General features: G+C 35.7%; 1 protein-coding gene across 2 annotated transcripts in view; it reads left to right on the top strand.

Annotated features, from left to right (window-relative positions):
* Nucleotides 1-1,805: 1,805 nt before the first annotated feature.
* Nucleotides 1,806-19,875, top strand: part of LOC131152711 (2-oxoglutarate and iron-dependent oxygenase domain-containing protein CP2-like) — a 72,671-nt gene continuing 54,601 nt past the window's right edge. Inside the window, exons 1-5 of one of the 2 annotated variants that reach the window (XM_058104523.1) lie at nucleotides 1,806-2,266; nucleotides 14,423-14,470; nucleotides 15,882-16,058; nucleotides 16,155-16,305; nucleotides 16,396-16,482. In XM_058104523.1, the coding sequence (XP_057960506.1) occupies nucleotides 1,814-2,266; nucleotides 14,423-14,470; nucleotides 15,882-16,058; nucleotides 16,155-16,305; nucleotides 16,396-16,482 (916 nt within the window). In that variant the 5' untranslated portion in view covers nucleotides 1,806-1,813. Of the gene's footprint in view, nucleotides 2,267-14,422; nucleotides 14,471-15,002; nucleotides 15,067-15,881; nucleotides 16,059-16,154; nucleotides 16,306-16,395; nucleotides 16,483-19,875 lie in introns of those variants that run through there. The other variant, XM_058104524.1, reaches the window with a different exon arrangement.

Genomic DNA, 19,875 nt, shown 5'->3' with positions numbered 1-19,875 from the left:
ATCATCAAAATTTTCTACAAGGGAATTTTTAAGTGGTGAATGATTGTTAGAAGATCCTTGAGGCTCTGCTCTCCTCCTTTTACTGTCTAAGTTTGGAAATTTGGAGCCTTCAAAGTTGAGAGTGCAAATATTCATGATATCTCCTTCCTCTTTCCTCATTTATAAAAGAAAATTCTCTTTTTTAAATTCTTGACACTCAACAAGTTTAATGTGCTTGTCTGTGTATGAAAACAACTTATTAACCCATTATGCAAAATCTTATGGTGAATTATTAGACCATTATTTGATTGTGATTCAATATAGAAGAGTCCTACACATTCTTTACTACTTTAGAGGAGTATTTGCAAGGAGTTGTTATCAAAGTGGCTACATTCTTCCCCTTATCAAGCGTTTTCGACAATTTTTTCTTTTACTTATATGCATTCTTCTAATATCTCAAGTGCCTCTTTCGATACCTATAATTCTCTCAACTTTTCTTGCTCTTTGTTTGCTTTATCTATCAAGCCAACATGACTTTTTGCTTCATCCTCCTTTAGTTGTCTCTATGTATGTCAGATAAAATTATTCTTTAATTGGTGATTAGCTGGTCTCAGATGTTAGAGTGCCCTTCATGCCTTTGTTCTTCATCTTGTTGAACCTCTGTCACAAGGCATATTTCTTCATTAAATAGGAATTGTGGCCAGTGAAACACGTCAACTCATCTCTCATTCCTTAATGAGTATTGCACTTTGTGTAATGATTGAGAATATCGTCTAGCCTATTGCCATTCACTTTCAAACGTTAGCCTATTGACTTTATTTGTGCTTGCAGCTTTACATCCACATCATTCTATGGAGGAACGTGAAAGAGGTGTGAGATAGTTAGCCCGTTTTAACTACCTTGTTGAGGATCTTTGTCCCCTTTGCAATGGGAATCTAAGATGTATTGTCTTGTTGCTAAAAGTTATGATGATCCCCTAATTTTTAGAAAGTCGAAATGATTTGCATGCCTTTCTCTAGGTCTCTTCCCTCCTACGTTTTTTTTTTTTTTAAATGTAAATCACATCTTCAGTAATGATCCTCATAATAAGCATACTTAATTTAGCCATTCATTGTCGTGGACAATTGTCCTTGTAAATTCATGATCTTCATTACTAAGGGCATACTAACTCATTTAGTGAGCGTTTCCCTTAAAAACATCTTAGATTGCACTGTGAATCTGACTCATACTTGGGTGTTGCAACACCTTGATGTGTTAAGCTAAGTGACATGATAAATCAACTAGCCAATCTAAGTGACATAACCATCTAACTTGACATTATAAATAACACTTTATATGTTTAATATTTTGTTAGAAGGGGAAAAACCTAAGAGGACTGGTCTTGGGTCAATAGTAAGGTTTCTTCTTTGTTATCGGTTAGTCATATGTTCGGATCTAAAGAAATAATCTCTTTACATAAAATTAGGGATATGACTGCATACACTTTGATAGTCCTCCCCTATCCCTGCAAAGTGGAACTTGTGATTGGGGATGCACTTTAAAAGAGAAAAAAAACCTATATAATGACAAACTATTGGAGAATGGATAAAAAAAAGTTAAATTACTAGATTATAAATGATGATATATATTTTGACCAAATTATAATTTTGTTCACACATTATAATCATAAAAAAGATTTTTATTTTAAAAAAATTTATAATTTTGTTCACACATTAAAATCATAAAAATGATTTTGACCTTGAAGAACAATAATAATGATAATGTAATTTACCTGACAATAAAATTGTAGTTTTTCAAAAATATTTAACCTATTGTTTTCTTATACATTTTCAAAATGTGTGGGCTTCTGTTAAGTAATTGCCCTGGACCAGAAAGAAGCCCCATCTGGTTCTTGTTGATCTTCCTGTGTGTGCAAACCCTGCGGCTTGTCCCTCTCTCGCCCTCTCTCTCTGGAGCCATGTCTCTCGATGCCGACCGGAGAAAGGAGTCTCAGGCAGGTGCAGATGCAAGGACAGGCACCGGTGCAGGTGCCGCCGGTACGGGTAATGGAAATGGCGTCGTTGCGCCGGGCATGCCTTCTCACCCTTCCCACCGGCTTCGCTTGAACCCCAACACTGATCACAAGCCTGACAACTACGACGATCTCCAATTGGAGTTCAGCCCTCTGCTCTTCAGCTCGCTGGAGCGATACCTGCCTCCTGCCATGTTGAGTGTCTCTCGAGAAGTTAAGGTTCAGTACATGAGGGAGATTTTGCTTCGATATTCACCCGAGGGTGAACGCACTCGAGTAAGAATTACTCAGCTTCTTTGTTATTGTTTTGCTCATTCCATTGGGGTTTTGGGCTTTTGAATTGTGCTTGCTCCCCTTGGTTGGCGAAGTAAAATGTACGATTTTCTTAGTTTAACCCCTTTTTTTGATAGGAAAAGAAATTTATTAAGAAAGAAGGAAATGTACAAGAGCTAGAGGACGGGATGTCCTCTAATAAGTATCGATAATGACTTCGTGTTATCCTTTATTATGGATGAAGTTTTCCTTTTCTATTAAAAAAAGAAAATTGGTTTTGATCAGAGCATTAGCTTAATGATTTTCACCGAAGCAAAAAAAAAAAAAAAAAAAAAGATCAAATTGATTCTTATTCCTGCTATCCCAAATATCAGATTCCGATTCCCAAACCCTTCATTCCCATTCCCATTCCCGTGGAATCATTCCAAATTTTCTAATCTGGCCTTAATGGAAAAAAGGCAGTATTTTTTTGTTTCTTTTAAACTATAGGAAATGCCCTTCATTTGCTGAGTGCAAATGGATAGAGATGTTATTTTAAGTGTTAGCTGTAATTGGTTCTTTTGTTGTACTCGATATGGTGTTAAACTTTTCATTCGCCTTAATGTCCTTCATTTTCTGATTTTATATGCACATTCCCATTAACTAAATTAGAGAAAGAGGTAAAATGAGTTCACCTTGTTTGTTTGAAGAAATTTTGTTGAATTATTAGTATGCTTTTGCTTCCTCTCCTATTATATAACAAGAATTGATGAGGGAAAGTGTACTTCGTTCATTGTTCACTTTTTATATTCAGAAGCCTTTTATGGCTCTCTTTCTTGATGCACAGTTGTAGGCAAGATGAATTGAGTTGAGTTGAGTGGTAGATCAATCATATTCAGATCTAGGTGAGCTTCAAATTAATATTGGGTTGACTTATTTATCTTATGAACAATCATTTAGCTGAACCTATGACATGTTTTTCTATGCATTTGTGCATAGGTTGACAATGTTCAAGGACTAAGTGAGTTGTGCCTGAGCTTAACTTGTTTAGTCAACAACCTCAAAAACATGATCAAGCCTGCTTATTTATCTCATCTCTTATGATACTATAGCATGCTTCTAATTGTGTTGATATGAGGCCATGCTCCATTTAGGTTTATTTTACTGCCTTAATGATGTGGAGGGTGATGGGCCATTTTCTAGGTAATATGGATATTTCTTTGTGCAAAAGGGAGGGAGCTAAAAAGGGGTGAGGACATAACCATTTGTTCTTTAGGGGGTGAGAGAGACAATCAAGATTCACAGTACCTTTCAGAGTAGATGTGGATTAAATTGGTGTCCTTTAGGGAAGGAGGTTAGAGAGATTGTTTAGCCTTAGACTTATGGGAGAAATAAAAAATAAAAGGATTTTAAAAAGTGTTGAAAAGTTTAGAAACTATAGTTAACTAGTGGGGAGGGCATGTGTTGGGTAAAGGAGATAAGATTGTTAAAATATGAGGTTAATGAGTTGGAATCTTAGGAGGTTAGGAGTTGGTGGCAAAAACGAAGTTTATGTGGGCAAGGAAGGCCCAATTTTTTTCAAGGTGGTAAATGGGAAAATGCAATGTAATTGTGTAAATGAAATGGAGTTGAGGATTAGGAAGGTAGTGACCGGTTTCTTTAAAAAGTTGTATACTGTGGAAGATTTAGAAAGGCTAATGATCGAGGGGTTGGAGTGGAGTCCTATTTCTAATACTCATACACAAATGTCTTGATTGGAGAGGCCTTTTGAGGAAGTTTAGAGAGGGATAACGCTCTAGAGCCGGACTAACATAGTTTCTCTCTCTCTCTCTCTCTCAAAGAAGCGATGAGATGTTATGGGGGAGGATTTAATTAGGGTTATTTATTAGTTTCATGGGAATGGAAAGTTGGGGAAAAGTGTTAATTCTACATTACCTTAAGGCCAAAGAAAAAGTTGGTCGATTAAGGTGTTGGACTTTCAGCGTATTAGTTCTATATCAAGCGTGTATAAGATCTTTGCTAAGGTTCTGGCTAGGTTTAGTTGTGTTCTTAGTGATACTATTTATCTTGCTCAAAATGCTTTCTTTTAACTTTTAATTTTTTTTAGGGGTGGGTGTGGGGATTGGGGGGGGGGGGGGGATTGTGGATGCTATTAGTTGCTAATGAGTTGGTGGAGGGTGTTCATCGTAGAAAGAAGGAAAAATTGTGTTCCAATTAGATTTGAAAAAAAGGCTTTTGATAGAGTTAATTGGGAGTCTTGGGACTTGGGAGTGTTCTTGGATAGGGTGCATAAGAGGAGAGAGTTTGGAGTTAGGTGGAGGAATTGGATAAGGGGGTGTTTATCTAATGCTTATTTTTCAGTGATAATTCATGGGTAGGCCAAGGACTGCTTTAGATTTTTTTTTTGGGCAAAAGGCACTAACCTTCCCTGAGATTTGAAAAAAAGACAATGACCTCCCCTGAGGTTTCAAAAATTCCAGGAACCTCCCCTGAGGTTTCAAAAATTCTTGGGACTTCCCCCGAGGTTTGCCAAAAAGACGCAAACCTCTCCTTGTATTTTGCAAAAGACAAATTTTTTGAGGGGAAGTCTGTGTCTTTTTAGTAAACCTCAAGGGAAGTCTGTGACATTTTTGAAACTCGGGGGGAGGTTTGTGTCATTTTTGACAAACCTCAGGGGAGGTTCGTGGAATTTTTGAAATCTCAGAGGAGATCTCTGTCTTTTTACCAAACCTCAGGGGAGGTGGGTGTCTTTTGCCCTTTTTATTTTGTTAGGGGTTGGTTTGGGTGTTGGGCAAGGGGATACTTTATCCCTATTTTCTATTTGTCCTTGTGGTGGATGTGTTAGGTAGGATGATATATAGGGCTGTAGATAGGGGCTGTCAGGGATTGGTAGGAAGGAGGCAGTTGTGTCTCATTTGCAATTAACTGATGATAACATTATTTTCTTAAATGATGACGTTGACTCTTTTGTGAATATCCTTACTATATTGCAGATTTTTTGGAGGGTCTTTAGTCTTAGAATTAACTTGGGGAAGAGTGATGTTGCTGGTTAATCTTTGTTCTGAGTGGATTTTGGAACTGACGTCCCTATCTGAGTTTGGCGTTTTGTAGTGGTCTTTGACCCATTCAGGAGTTCCTTTGGGAGGAAAGCCACGCTTTTTGGCATTTTGTGATCTGGTGGTGACCAAGGTAGCTAAGCATATGATGGTTGGAAAAAAAACATTGTTTTTTTTAGAATGGTAGGATTATTCCCATATATGTTAGCCTTTCTACCATTCGTATGTACCTTTAAATCTCTATCTGGATTTTGGGATGGGTTTCTCAAAAGCTTGAGAGGCTCATGAGGGATTTTCTTTGGCGATGTGTAGGGATGAGGAGATAACATTTGGCATTTAATTGTATGGCCCTTTTGGCTAAATGGTTGTGCAAGAATATGCGCGAGCAGCGGTGGACAAAATGGAAGCGAGAATGTTGCCTTGAGTAACACAAAAATTGGTGAGAATCCAATGCCCCGAAAACCTAAGGGTTCTTTGGAGGTGAATTTTCCTTTGGCACTAATGTTTTAAAAGGTGAAGGTGTAAGGTGAGGCATTTTACCTTGGTGAAGCAATGCGTAAGCCTCAAGGCATTGAGGTGTAAGCCTTTGAGAATTTAATTTTTTATTTTAAATATACAAGAAAATTATATATACCAAAATTAATATGAAATTTATTAAAATAAATTATAATTTTTTTTTTTCTGAATTTTAGAACTAAAAATAGTTTAAGGGGGAAAAAAATCTAAACACATAAACAGGTTGTGCCCATGGACTATAAGATGCCAGCTACTTGCATTCACATTTCACACCTGATAAAAATGAAAGACAGAAAAAGGGTGGGGGGAGCTCATCTATTGGACTAGGAGAACTACACTTGACGAGAGGCATGTTGAGGGAGGGAAAGAGAGAGAGAGAGAGAGAGAGCGAGAGAGAATTTTGAGACTTGAGATGAGAGAGGGAGGGAGCGATGGTCTGCACAGTCTCGCCTGATAAGATCAACAAAAGGGAGCAAATGTATGGAGAGGTGCAGTTTTTGGCATTTTTTTGGACTCTGGATTGAAAGGAATGAAAGGATCTTCAATGGAAAAACAAATTCTGTTTATTTTCTTTGGGATAGAGTTACTTTCAGGGCTTCTTTTTTTCGAGCGCTTTCTTTGGGTTTCTTTCAAGGAATGCTGTTATTGGATTTTGGAGGGACTGGAAAGCAGCTTTGTTTTGTTTTGTTTTTTTTTTTTTTTAAATTTTTTTCAATAAAAAAATAAGGTATATTAGATAGGGAAAAATAAGGTACAACATGAGGGGACAATGAGTCCACCAAAAAAGAAAAAAAAAGAAAAAAAGAAAAAAACAAAAAACAAAAGCTCGCAACATGAAACTAGACAAAATTAACCAAAGAAACCCATTTTTAAATCCTTTCCATCATAATTTACGAAGCTTGTCAAATTCTTTAATTCCCTTTGACCCTTCAATTTACGACTTTTTCCACCATCCAAGTGACTTTATTTCCTCCAATAGCACTCAACTTTAAACACATTTATCCAAAAGATCTTGAACTTCTAAGTCTTTCTTGAGAATTTCTCCATAGGAGTAGGCAATATTCCATTCCTAGGCTGTAAATTGTTGACCAAACCATCATTTCAAAAATAGAAATGCCCTCCAGACCTTCCAACAGGGGAGGATGAACATAAGATAAATGCCCTACTTTGTTGCAAGAATGAAAAACGTACCCATATTGTTTTCCAATCTCATCCAACAACAACCCCTTACCAATCCCTCTAAACTGTTTTATTTATTTCTTTGCTTACTTTTGTATTAGAAGGATTTCTTATTCTCCTTTCATGTAATTCCCTCTGCTATACATTAATGAATGTCTTTTTCCATAGAGAAAAAACAAGGTTCCATCTGGGTAACAGTAATTGTATTAGGGTTTGGGAAGATGTTTGGGTGCCTGTGCGTCCGCAGGGGCCTGGGGGGGGGGGGGGACAAAGCTGTGTTATCCCATTCCTTTCCTCTACTGCATCACCTTTCTTATTGCTACAATGATGTGATTTCCTCATTTCTTATTCTTCAGAGAGATTCCTTTTCTTGGGACTTTCTTTTTAGAAGGGACATAAATGATACAGAGGTGGAGGCGTTGTCTTGCTCATTGCGCTAGAGGGTTGCCATATCTCTAGTAGGAGTGATGATAGAGTTTGGTCTTTCGATTCATTGGGATATTATTTGTGTAAATCTTTCTATCTCCTTATTAAGGCTGATATGATTTTTCCACTCTATGGGAGTATATGGGAGGCTAAAGTTCCTTCTAAGATAAAGGCATTTGTTTGGTTGGTGCCACTTAATACAGTTGACACAAACAATGTGCTCCTGAGTAGGAGGCCTGCTAAAGATTTCTCCTGATATGCGTCTCATGTGTGGGAATAGCTTTGAGGACGTGTCTCATTGGTTTCTACATGTTCAGTTCCATGGGGCTTGTGGAATACAATTTTTTTTGGAGTTATTGGTGGAGTGTGGCTTTATCCAAACTTGGTGGAGGAGCTTGAATGTTTCTTTTACTGATTTTGGGAAGGGTAAGGATGTTAAGAAGTTGTGGAGGAGTGCTTCTTGTGCTGTGCTAAGGGGAATTTGGCTGGAAAAGGATGCTAGAAAATCGTCTGGGCAGAGATTGTCAATGGGACTTCTTTGGGATAGGGTGCCATATTTGAGTTCTCTTTGGGCTTATAGCGCATGCTGTTTTAAGGACTGCTGTTTTAAGGATGTCAACTGAGACTGGGAGGCATTATTAAGTTGATTTTGCGTTTTTTTTTTTTTTGGTTTTACCAAGTGGGGACTTCTTGTCGCTTTATTGCTTCTGTTTCTCCTTGCTAGTTTCAATAAAGCTACTTTCTCTATAAAAAAAGAAAGGAAAAAAAAAAAATTCAACAAAATTGTATTGCGGCTCTACATAAGTTGGATAAAGTAGGTGAGGAAAATTGGTTCAATTTGATTGAGAGTTTTTATATGCTACATCAAGTTTTTTTGATCAATTATTTTTTTGAGGACGTGCTTTGATTTTATATATTATTTTTAAATGATGAGGAATTTATTAAGTAGTTGAATTATAAACATCATTTTGTCATTCGTGCTTTTTAAAACACTCAGAAGTAATTGATCTCAATGAGAGAGAGGTTGTTGATCTGACCACTTTGTTGAGGGTGTTGGACTCTTTTGTTCTTGAAGTGAGGAATGATACGAGGACTACTTTTGGTTCTTGTAATGCAAAATCTTTTGTATCTCAATTGTTGAAAACCTTGAACTCTTCTTCTTGTTTTTTGTTTTCGTTTCTGCACAGTGAAGAACCAGATTATAAAAACTCATTTATTTATGTTGTCAGTTTTCTGTTTTTGTTGTCGGTTTTTAGCTATTTGCAAAAAAAACTGAAAACCAAATTTTATGATATTTAGTTGTTTTGGAAACCTATTGCTAGAAATTTTAATATCCAGAAATAGTTTTTTGGATTAAATTATTCATTTTATACACTTAAGTTAAAATAAAAATTAAATGATCATATGAATTTATATGCATAAATTTCAAAAAAATAATAATAAAGTCAATTACAAAATACTTCTTACTATTTTTCAATTTTCGTGTCTTATAAAATTAAAGTAGAATAATTAAGTAAAATAATTATAATAAATGTTATTTTTATTATAGTAATTTTATTAATGTGTATTATTTGTAATTTTATTTAATTATATTTTTATAATATTATTTGATTTAAAGGTGAAAGTGAGCATTTTTTAATTAAGTTTTTAATTTGTATTAGTTTTATAAATGTTAACCAAACAAATTGCTGGTTTCTAGTTTTTAGTTTCTGTTTCTGGTTTTTGGTTTTCGTTTCTCTAATTTTTGACAGGATACCAAACGGCCCGTAAGATTCCTTTCAAATAAGGGCTTTCACATGGACTTTGGCTCTTGATAGGCTTAATGCTAATGATTTATTGTTTGTGAGGAGGCCGAATATTTGTATTATGTGTTTGGACTCTTTGGACTTGAGTGGAACTAGTTATCATTTGTTCCTCCATTATTGGGTGGCTAAGAAGCTTTGCCCCTACCTGTTTTTAGTTTTTGATGAGGCATTGGTGCTGCCACAAACTATCGATGCTTTTTGCTGGTGCAGCGGACAGGCTTCGGGAGGATTAACAAAGGGATGGTTTTATGAAGATGCACTATTTTTACTTTGTTTTGAACCTTGTGGAGGAAGGCAAGGATTTTTAATGGCAAAACAACTCCCCCACAATTTTTATGGTTGGATTTGTTTTCCTTGCTTCCTTTTGGGCTCATTCTTTGGGGTTCTTTCAAGGGAATTTTGTTGTCTGGTCTCCAAAGCGATTGGAGAGACTGTTTGTTGTTTGTTTTTAGGAGGATATCTTATCCTCCATTCTTTGTAATTTCTTCTCTTTTTTGTTGATAAAATTCTTTTTTCTATATAAAAAAAATGATGGAAATTGGATTATCATCAACATTTTTGAGGAAGAAGAGGGTGGTGCTGTCCTTTTGCTTTACCAGCAACTTCTTGAATTTTCTGCTATGTTATAAATCTAGCACAATAAAGTTGAAAAATTGTAGTGTTGGGGATTTGTTGAACTGTTGGAGCTAGTCACAGAAGTATGTCTGAAGCACATGTAAATTTTGAACCTTTTGATGACAGAATTAAACAATATGTGGAATATGTTAGGCAGATATTACAAAGTATGAACAAAATAGTAAAAAATAAAAAAGAGCAGTATGGACTTATTAATTTGACACTTTAGAAAACTAATTATGAGTGCAGAAAAGAAAATAATTCGATTCACAAGTGGGTATATGATTATAAAATTTTGCCTTATGATTCTAGTATTTATTATCATAAGTCAAATGTGGAACATATGCAATTAATAATTAAATTCTCAAAAGATCAGGTATATGGTTGTAATATTATGTTTGGGATTTCATTTTCTTTATTATATTACAAGTTGGGTGTGTAACACATGAAATTTAATAATTAATATAAAATTTGACATTTTTTAGTTGGAGCTAGATGCCATATGCAAAAGCTTTGAATCATTTGATTCATGACAATTAAATAGTAAGCAAAAGGTACTAAAAGATACGAAAAAAACAAATATGAAAATAAATAGAGGCTAGGCGTTTGAGTAGATGATTATGATAATTTCACTTCATATTAGATATGGAAGGAATTATATTGTTGCTTAAAGAATGAATTAACTGACTTGGGAGTTCAAAAACTAATTAAATTCACAAAAGATTAGAATATCAAATTTTATTATGTTATAAATTGTGTGTGGAACAACTCCTCCTATGATGCACTTAGTGTCCTAATCTTTTCACACACAGTCAGTCCCAAGCTTGGGTAAAGGAAGAGGGTTGCATTTGGTAGCTGACAGCCAGTATAAAACTTATCAACTCACTTTGATATGAATCCTTATGGAATATTCCCTAGGGCGTCCCCTACGAGCGACACGTTGCACTTATACCACCTGGTGTAGTGAAAAGTGGGCGAGGGTGGGCTAGGTCGTCGCTCTGAAGCAATGCGACGTGTCGGGGCCCGGGTATGTTGTCAAATATGCGAGGGTTCTCACATCTTTTTGGATGTGGGCGGGTAAAGAAGTTAGTTCAGGAGATTAGGATTAGATTAACAACTTAGAATATAGGGATGCTCATGGGTAAAGGCATGGAAATTGTGGACACAATGATTAGAAGAAAAATTAATATAATTTGCCTTAAAGAAACTAAGTGTGTGGGGGAGAAAGCTAGAGAAATTGATAAATCAGGATTTAAACTTTAGTACATTGGAAAAGTAAAGCATAAGAATGAGGTAGGAATTATTGTAGAAAAAACTTAAAAGATAGCGTTGTAGATGTAAATAGAGTAGGGGATAGAAATATAAAAATCAAGATGGTTTTAGGCCAAGAGATAATAAATATCATCAGTGCTTATGCTCCTTAAGTAGGCTTAGCAGAAAATCTTAAGAGACAATTTTAGGAACAAATGGATAGTATTATACGAGGCATATTAGGGATTGAAAAAATATTCATAGGAGCAGTTTTGAATGGATACATTGGAAGGGATAATCAGGTTATGCGAGGATATATGGAGGATATGGATATGGAAACAAAAATGAGCTTGGGGAGATGATCTTAGACTTTGCTATGTCATATGATTTTATTACAATGAATACTTGATTTAAGAAGAGATAAGAACACTTAATAACCTTCAAAGTGGACAATATAAAAGTCAAATAGATTTTCTTAACTAGGAGGGTAGATCGTTTATCATGTAAGGATTGTAAAGTTATCACAAGAGAAAGCTTAACCACACAACACAGAGTTTTAGTGTTAGATATGTGTATTAAAAAATGGAAAAGAAAAGATAAAATAAATCAGTGTAGGTGAACTAGATGGTGGAACGTAAATGGAGAAAATATAATAAAATTTAAAGATAAAATGATCAAAGATGGTAATTGGATTATAGAGGATGGTGTAGACACAAACACTCTTTGGAGTAGGATAGCTAGATCTATTGAAACAACAACAAAAGAGATTTTGGGCTAGTCAAGAGGAAGATTCTTGAATAGCAAAGAAAGTTGGTGGTGGGATCAAAATGTTCAAAAAGCTGTAAAGACAAAAAAGAATTTGGTATAAAACATGGCAAAAATGTAGGAACATGGATAACTTTAAAAAGTATAAAGAGGCAAGAAAAGATGCAAAAAAGGCTGTTAGTGAAGCTAAGCATAGATCATTTAATAATTTGTATGATAGATTAGATACAAAAGAAGGGGAAAGAGATATATTTAAACTTGCTAGGGTTAGAGAAAGAAAAAGTAACGACTTAGGTACTGTAAAATGTATAAAAAGTGAGGATGATACTGTCTTGGTTAAGGAAGAAGACATAAAATAAAGATGACCCAGTTACTTGAGTTAGCTATTTAATGAAAACCATATAGAAGGCTTAAACTTAAAATTGAAAAATGAGGAAAAAACTAAAAATATGAGATTTATTTGTAAGATTAGAGTTAACGAAATTAAGTTTGCACTAAAAAAATGAAAAATGGAAAAGCTATAGGACTGGATAACACCCCAATTGAAGTTTGGAAATGCTTAGGTGATAATTGAGTTATATGGTTAACTAATTTATTTAACACAATTATAAAAACTAAGAAAATGCTAGATGAATGGAGGAAAAACACTTTCATACCTATATATAAAAATAAAGATGATATTCAAAATTGTAATAACTATCGTGGAATTAAACTTATGAGTCATACGATGAAATTGTGGAAAAGGGTAGTTGAACAAAGATTAAGGCTAGAAATGAAGGTCTTAGAAAATCAATTTGGTTTTATGCTTGGGTGATCTACTATAGAAGTTATATATCTTTTAAGAAGATTAATGGAAAAGTTTAGGGAAAGAAAAGGAATTTGCATATGGTATTTATTGATTTAGAGAAAGCTATGACAGGGTACCTAGAGAAGTTTTATGGTGGGTTTTAGAAAGAAAAGATGTATGTAGTAGGTATACTAATGTCATTAAGGATATGTACGATGGTGTAATGACTAGCGTAAGGACTACAAGTGAAGAGACTAGAGAATTTCCAATCACAATAGGTGTATATCAAGGATCTGCTTTTAGCCCTTATCTTTTTGCTTTAGTGATGGATCAACTGACTAGGAGTATCCAAAATGAGGTTCCATGGTGTATGTTGTTTGTAGATGATATTGTATTGATTGATGAAACTAGGGGTGAAGTAGTGGTATGAAGAGAAGCTTTAGAATCAAGAGGTTTTAGGATAAGTAGAAATATGACAAAGTACATGAAATGTAATTTCAATAATAGTAGGAGGAATATTGGAGACAAAGTTAAACTTGAAGATGTAGAAATAAATAGCACTTGTAGATTTCAATATCTTGGATCTATTGTGCAAGATGAAGGAGAAATTGAAGAGGATGTAATGCATAGAGTTAAAGCAAGTTGGGTAAAATGGAGAAGTGCTTCAAGTGCGCTTTGTGATCGTGGAATACCCTTAAAATTAAAAGGAAAGTTTTATAGGTTGGCTATAAGACCAGCTATGCTATATGGATTAGAATATTGGGCAACTAAGAAACAACATATCCAAAAAGTGAAAGTTGCCGAGATGAGAATGCTTAGATAGATGAATGGTATAACATTGAAAGATAAATTAAAAAATGAATATATTCATAGTAAGTTAGGCATAGCTCCTGTAGAAGATAAGATAAGGGAGGGATGACTTAAATGGTTTGGACACTTGCAACGTAGGCCACATGGTGCGCTAGTGAGGAAGAGTGAATTAGTTGTTGTGAGGGGTAGTAGAAGGGGTAGGGGTAGACTTAAAATAACTTGGAAAGAGATAGTGAGCAAGGATTTAACAGCCCTGAATTTGTCGAAAGAAATTGTCCATGATCGCTTAAATTGCCGGAAAAAGGATTCATGTAGCCAACCCCACCTAGTGGGATTTAAGGTTTGGTTTTGTTGTTGCTGCTGTTGTTGTTATAAATTGTGTATGGAACGTATGAAATTTCATTTTAGTATTAAAATGGGAACTTTTCTTATGTAACTTGCAATTTATTCGATGTTGCTGAGAAATTATTTTTGTTGGATATTTGTTGAAGTTCAAGGATTAAAGAATGATAATAAATCTCCAAAATTTTGACTGTAAAAAAGGTAATTAATATTTTGCAATAGAAACATTGTCCTTTCAACTAACATAGGAAGGAAATTGAAGTCATGCACAAAGCTTTTGAGGTTTGAATCATTTAAAATAAATTCTTTAAATACACTTTTACCAAATTTTGACCAAACTCAACATCTTAGAAGGGATGCTTTTGTTCTAAAAAGATGAGGATATTTTTATTGAGCAAATGATTTACTCATACTATTTATAAATTTACATGTAGGATGGATGTAGATTCTGGTCAAACTTCGTTCTTTTTAGGGGTGTTTTGTTTTCTTCTTGAAAATAAAAAAAGTAGGGATATCTTTTCCAGTGAAATGATTTACACTATGATTAACACGTGCATTCTCACAGATAGAGTCAAATATTGCTTCTCTTGAGCAAACAATTGTTCATAGTCTCTACTTCATTTAACAGGTTCAAAGGCATAGAGAATACAGGCAGAAGATCATATCAAACTATCAGGTATTTTCATGTGAACTCTTGATTGAGAACTTTCGGACCAACAACTTGTATGAATCATATGATAGTTGTTACTCACTAATGGCCTTAAAGGGGAAAAATTGTTTAGTCAAAGGAAATTGAATATTTACTGTCTTTACAATAAAATTTTGTCCTGTACCATACTTTTCTACACAGAAATTGTTAAAAATAACCAGCAAAAGCTTGTCCATGCAAAATCCATCTTTTAAATAATATATGCTTCGTTGCTTAAAGGAATAGGTTCTGGGACGGGAATATTGAAGCTTTTTCTTGATATTTCCATTCATGTTGTTGCCCGATGTAGCTCATATTGACACTTGTAATGGGTGTTGCGGCAAAGGAGGGGAGAATTGCCTTGCATGGACATTTTATGTTTATCCTTTCGCCATCATGCTGTTATTTCTTCCTTTCTAATTCTAGATAGTGATTCTTTTCTAGGTATTTTCAATTTTTGAAGGTATTTGAATGATAGGGAGATGGAGGAGCTTTCTTCTTTGCTTGTTGTGTTGGAGGATTGCTGTATCTCTAATAAAAGGGATGTCATGGGTGGGTTTTGGATTCTTCAGTTGAGTGCTCTTGTAAGTTTTTGTTTTATTGCCTTATCAGGTCTAATATGTCTTCCTATTCATCATTGCATAAGAAGGCTATGTCCCTGCTAGGATTTAAGTATTTGTTTGGTTGGTAGCCTTTAATAGAGTTGACACCAGCAATTGCAGAGTATGAGGCCTTCAAAAGTTTTGTCCCTTGATGTGTGTTTTATTTCATTTAGCAGTTCGGAGACTGTTTTCCATTTGTTTTTGCACGGTTCATTTCTTTGGGACATGTGGAATAGAGTATTTGGATTATTTGGTGAGGTTTTTGGTGTGTCTGAAATTGGCAGAGGAGCTCTGTGTATTTTCTTTTAGGGGATTTGGAAAGAGTAAGGATTCTGGTAGGTTGTGAATGTGTGTTCTATTTGCTTTTTTGTGGGGGGTTATTTGGAACTGAACGTGTGTATCTTTTTCGGCAAGAGATTGTATTTACCCTTATTTGGGAGCGAGTATGGTATTTGGCATCTCATTGGACTTTTATGCAGGCTGTTTCGAAGGCTTTTATTTTGAGGATGTTGAGTGTGATTGGTAGGCTTTATTGTGCTGCTTGTATTTCTTGTAGTTTGTTTTTTTGTTTTCCCTTTGTGTTTGGAAGTTCCCTGTCCCCTTCATTGTTCATTCTCCTTTTGGTTCTAGTAAATACTTTTTTTTTCTATCCAAACGTGTTTTAGAAATGAGGAACTGACAATTTAAATTAGAGCTTAATTTCGATGGACAGTTTTTTTTTTGCGAATAAGGGGAATGTAAAAACTCTTTAATGGATTCCCTGTATATTTCCTGTAATATTTGCCTGCTCTGTGCAGCCTTTACATAGGGAGCTATATACAATGCATGCAGCAAACTTTTTTGCCCCATCATTTCTCACTGCAATCAATGAGAATACAGAGGAGAGTTTTAGGAGGATAATGTGTGAACCCTCTCCAGGAGTTTACAAATTTGAGATGCTTAGGCCAAGTTTCTGTGAATTGATGTTGTCTGAGGTATCATTTATTTATGTTCTTGACATTGGCATGTTAGAATAACTTTCTCCTTGTATTTCAGCTTTTATTTTTTCTTATTAGGTTGTGATTGCTTAGGTGGAAAATTTTGAAAGATGGGTACATGAAACAAAATTCAGAATTATGAGACCAAATACTATGAATAAATATGGTGCTGTTCTTGATGACTTTGGCCTGGAAACCATGCTTGATAAGTTAATGGATGATTTTATACGTCCTCTATCTAAAGGTAACATAGTCACTTCATGATGAAAATGCAAATAGAAATTTAGAACTCGATGAATCATCTAGCTGATGGCTTTTATGAAATTTTGTGCAGTTTTCTTTCCTGAAGTTGGTGGATCATCATTGGATTCTCATCATGGCTTTGTTGTTGAATATGGAATGGATAGGGATGTTGACCTTGGTAGTACTTGCTTAAACATTATTTTTCCTTTTGTCATTAGATTCTGTATAAAATTATGCTTATCCATGTTATTTGTTGTTAATTATGCTCACAAGTTTAATCAGCTGCAAGATACAAGCATAACAGAAAGATTGAATAGATAGGAAAGTGCAGTTGGGTTGGTTACTATGACAATGAAACAGTGTAGTAGTACTGAATTTTCCTTTCTGAATATTGCTGTCACCATTATTGGAGCCAGATACAAAGATCTAGAGCCCCCTCCTCCCTGAGCCCCCAAAAAACTGCCAACGTCCTAATTCCCTTGAATTTGTAGAATGTTTCCAATGGCATATCTTTTAATCCAACCTAGTAATCTCATTTGCTACTTGCAAGTATTCATTTAATCTCATTGCAAGTATTCAACTTTTTCTAGCATTAACTCTGACTAAGATGGGTTGGAGGAGTGATTGTTGGAGATCTGTTGTGATTGAGAGGAATTTTTTTGACTTCATGCTGGAAGGTAAGAAGGAAGATTTGGTAAAATCGTAAAAGTATAGAGAATATGAGGGGAGAAGAATCTTAATTTAGTTAGAAATAGAGGAGTTTTCAAATAATTGTTGAAGGTCTGAAATAAACTTTGTTATGAAAAGGGAGAGTTTCAATGGTAGACAAGTTGGCAATCCTTATTTGTTGATTGAGTGCTACTCCAATGGAAGTATGATGGTGCTCATGAGGCTTTATAGTAGAGGGGCTCAAGCAATTATCTCGCCAGCAGGTTTCTTAGGAAAGGGATAGTGGAAAATCTTTTGTTGCTTCGAAGATCTGGACAAACTGGTTTTGTCAGATTCAAAACAGAAAATAGCGAAGCCCTATTTTCTGGACAAACTGGTTTTGTCAGATTCAAAACAGAAAATAGGGCTTAGCCCTCAAAGTTTTTGAGTGAGGCAATAGGAGTTTTGTGTGTTCCAAAGGAGAGTTTCATGCAGCGAGTATGAGCTGGTGGTTCCTGTTCTGATTGTTGGGGTAGTTTGGCTGAATACGAGGAGGTAGTGTGTGTTCAGCAATGAAGTTTTTAGGTTGGTCGAGTGTGGACTAAGATGCTTTTCTGGGCTAACCAATTTAGTTGCACAAGGCCAATACGGATTCAAGTAGTGCAGGACGGCTGGAATTGTCAAAATTCAAATTTGGAGGAATATTTGGGCTTAAAGAAACATCAAGGCTGATCGTTGCTAATAGTTTCAATCAGTGTTTTGAAAGGCGTTTTTGAGGCATTTTGGGACAAAAAAAAAAAACGCCTCAAGGCGTAAATCCAAGAAAGCGTTCGCCTCAGCCAACAAAGTGTATGCCTCAGCCAAAAGACCACGCTTTTTTACTCCTCATAAGCAAGGCGTACGCCTTTCGGTCTCCTGCAAGCTTCTTTTCCTCTGCTCTGTCGCCGAAGCCTGAAGAAGCCTTCACTCTCTCTTCGAAGCCTGGACAAAGCTTGGCGAACCCTGTGCTCTCTCTTTCGAAGCCTGGATGAGGCTCCACGAAGCCGACGAAGCTCGGCGAACCCTCTGCTTTCTCTTTCGAAGCCTGGACGAAGCTCCACGAAGCTGAAGAAGCTCGGTGAACCCTCTGCTCTCTCTTTCGAAGCCTGGACGAAGCTTGACGAAGCCTCTGCTCTCTTGAAGTCTCTCTCTCTCTCTCTCAGCATCTGCTCTCTCTCGCTCTCGAAGCATCTGGTCTCTCTCTCTTTCGAAGTCTCATGTGTCTAAGTTCTTTATTCGTCTCTCACGTTTTTGTTTCATATTTTAATTGTTTAAATTAAATCTTGCCGCTGAAATGTCTGAAGCTGATTCAAGGGGCAAAAAAAAGTTTTAGCTTGGAAATAGTAAATACATAAATTATTTTTTCCATTATTCTAACATTTTTCTCATTTTAATACTATATATATAATTTTTTATTTATTAATTATTTTAAAAATTTCAGTCCCAAAAGGCTTACGCCTTGCCTCGCCGAGGGTAAAATGCCTCGCCTTACGCCTTCGCTTTTAAAACACTGGTTTCAATGATCAATCTGTGGATGGGACTAAATCAGGATGACAGCCCAACAAAAAAGGCCAAGGGAGATATGTGCTTTAATTTGGGGAGGCCTAGCCTTGTGATTCTTTGGCCTTGAAGGGAGTGGGACCAAATACCCCCACCACCTTTGGGTAAGCAGTTGAGCAGAGGCTGGAAGTGCTGAGATCGAGGATCTTTGTCGGGGGATGTCTTATTCTCCCTCTTGTAAATTCTCTCCCTATTAATTAAATTTCTTTTGCTACTTTTGAAAAAAAACACTATAGGATCAAACCTATGGGACTTAAGGAATGATGGAAAGGAGAAAAAAGAGAGGGAAAAAAATAAAATAATAAATAAATAATAAAAATAAAATGAAGTAGGAGAAGCCAGATTCCAAATGAAAAGCTAGAAAGGGATTTTTCTGATTCTCAAAGAATGTGGGGCAAAAAGTAATTGATGAATTAGAACCTTTAGAGCTCCTGGGTACTTATTGCTTATGAGATTGTCATTTATCAAATCTTATGGTTTCATCTCTATTGAGAAAAAATGTTTTGGGACGGGTGGTATCCAGTATCTCTGAATCTCAGATGGAGAAGAAGCATCAGGCTAGTCGCATCTCTTCAAAGCCATTAAAGCTTTGGTTTATTGAGATCATACAACAATCTCTAGTCAAGAAAAGAATGGAGTTTACCAGCTGAAGTGCAATGACTGTGGCTCTGGGAACTTGGCGGTGATACAAGATAATGCATATTTGGAGAAGGATATTGCAATATTGAAAGGTTGGTAGTCTTTGATGAGCTTGGAAACAAATTACATGGATATTTTCAATAATGGAGCAAAGAATGGGGCTTTTTGGATGTTTGTAATCCTCATAGATCTCATGAAACTTTTTTATTTGAAGCCTCTCATAGTAGATCATTTTGTGGTTCACTATGAAGGTGAGCAGGAGAGCTTGCAGATGGCTAATTTAGCTTTAATTGATTCTTTTTACTTTGGTCAGATTGGTGGCTTGGTGCTGATCCTATAGGGACTTCCTTGCACATGGGCATAAGAAGGTGAGCAGGACAGCATGCAGATGGCTAATTTAGCTTTAATTGATTCTTCTGACTCTGGTCAGATTGGTGGCTTGGCGCTGATCCTACAGGGACTTCCTTACACCTGGCGCCTAGCCTCGGTTTGGAAGATACTTTGGCTTCTCAGGTTGCTAATCCTGATAGTGAGCCTGGTACCAACTCTCTGCAATAGTTTCTTACTCTCATGCTACTGTTATCTCCTTAAATGAGAATGAACATTGAGTTGTGAGTTTGTATGATAGTAAATCTGGCAAATGTATCTTACCTACTAGTGCTCAAATGAATATGGCTGTATTTTT

This window comes from Malania oleifera, chromosome 4, assembly GCF_029873635.1.
Source record: "Malania oleifera isolate guangnan ecotype guangnan chromosome 4, ASM2987363v1, whole genome shotgun sequence".
NCBI lineage: Eukaryota > Viridiplantae > Streptophyta > Magnoliopsida > Santalales > Ximeniaceae > Malania > Malania oleifera.
This window is presented reverse-complemented; position numbering and strand designations above follow the sequence as displayed.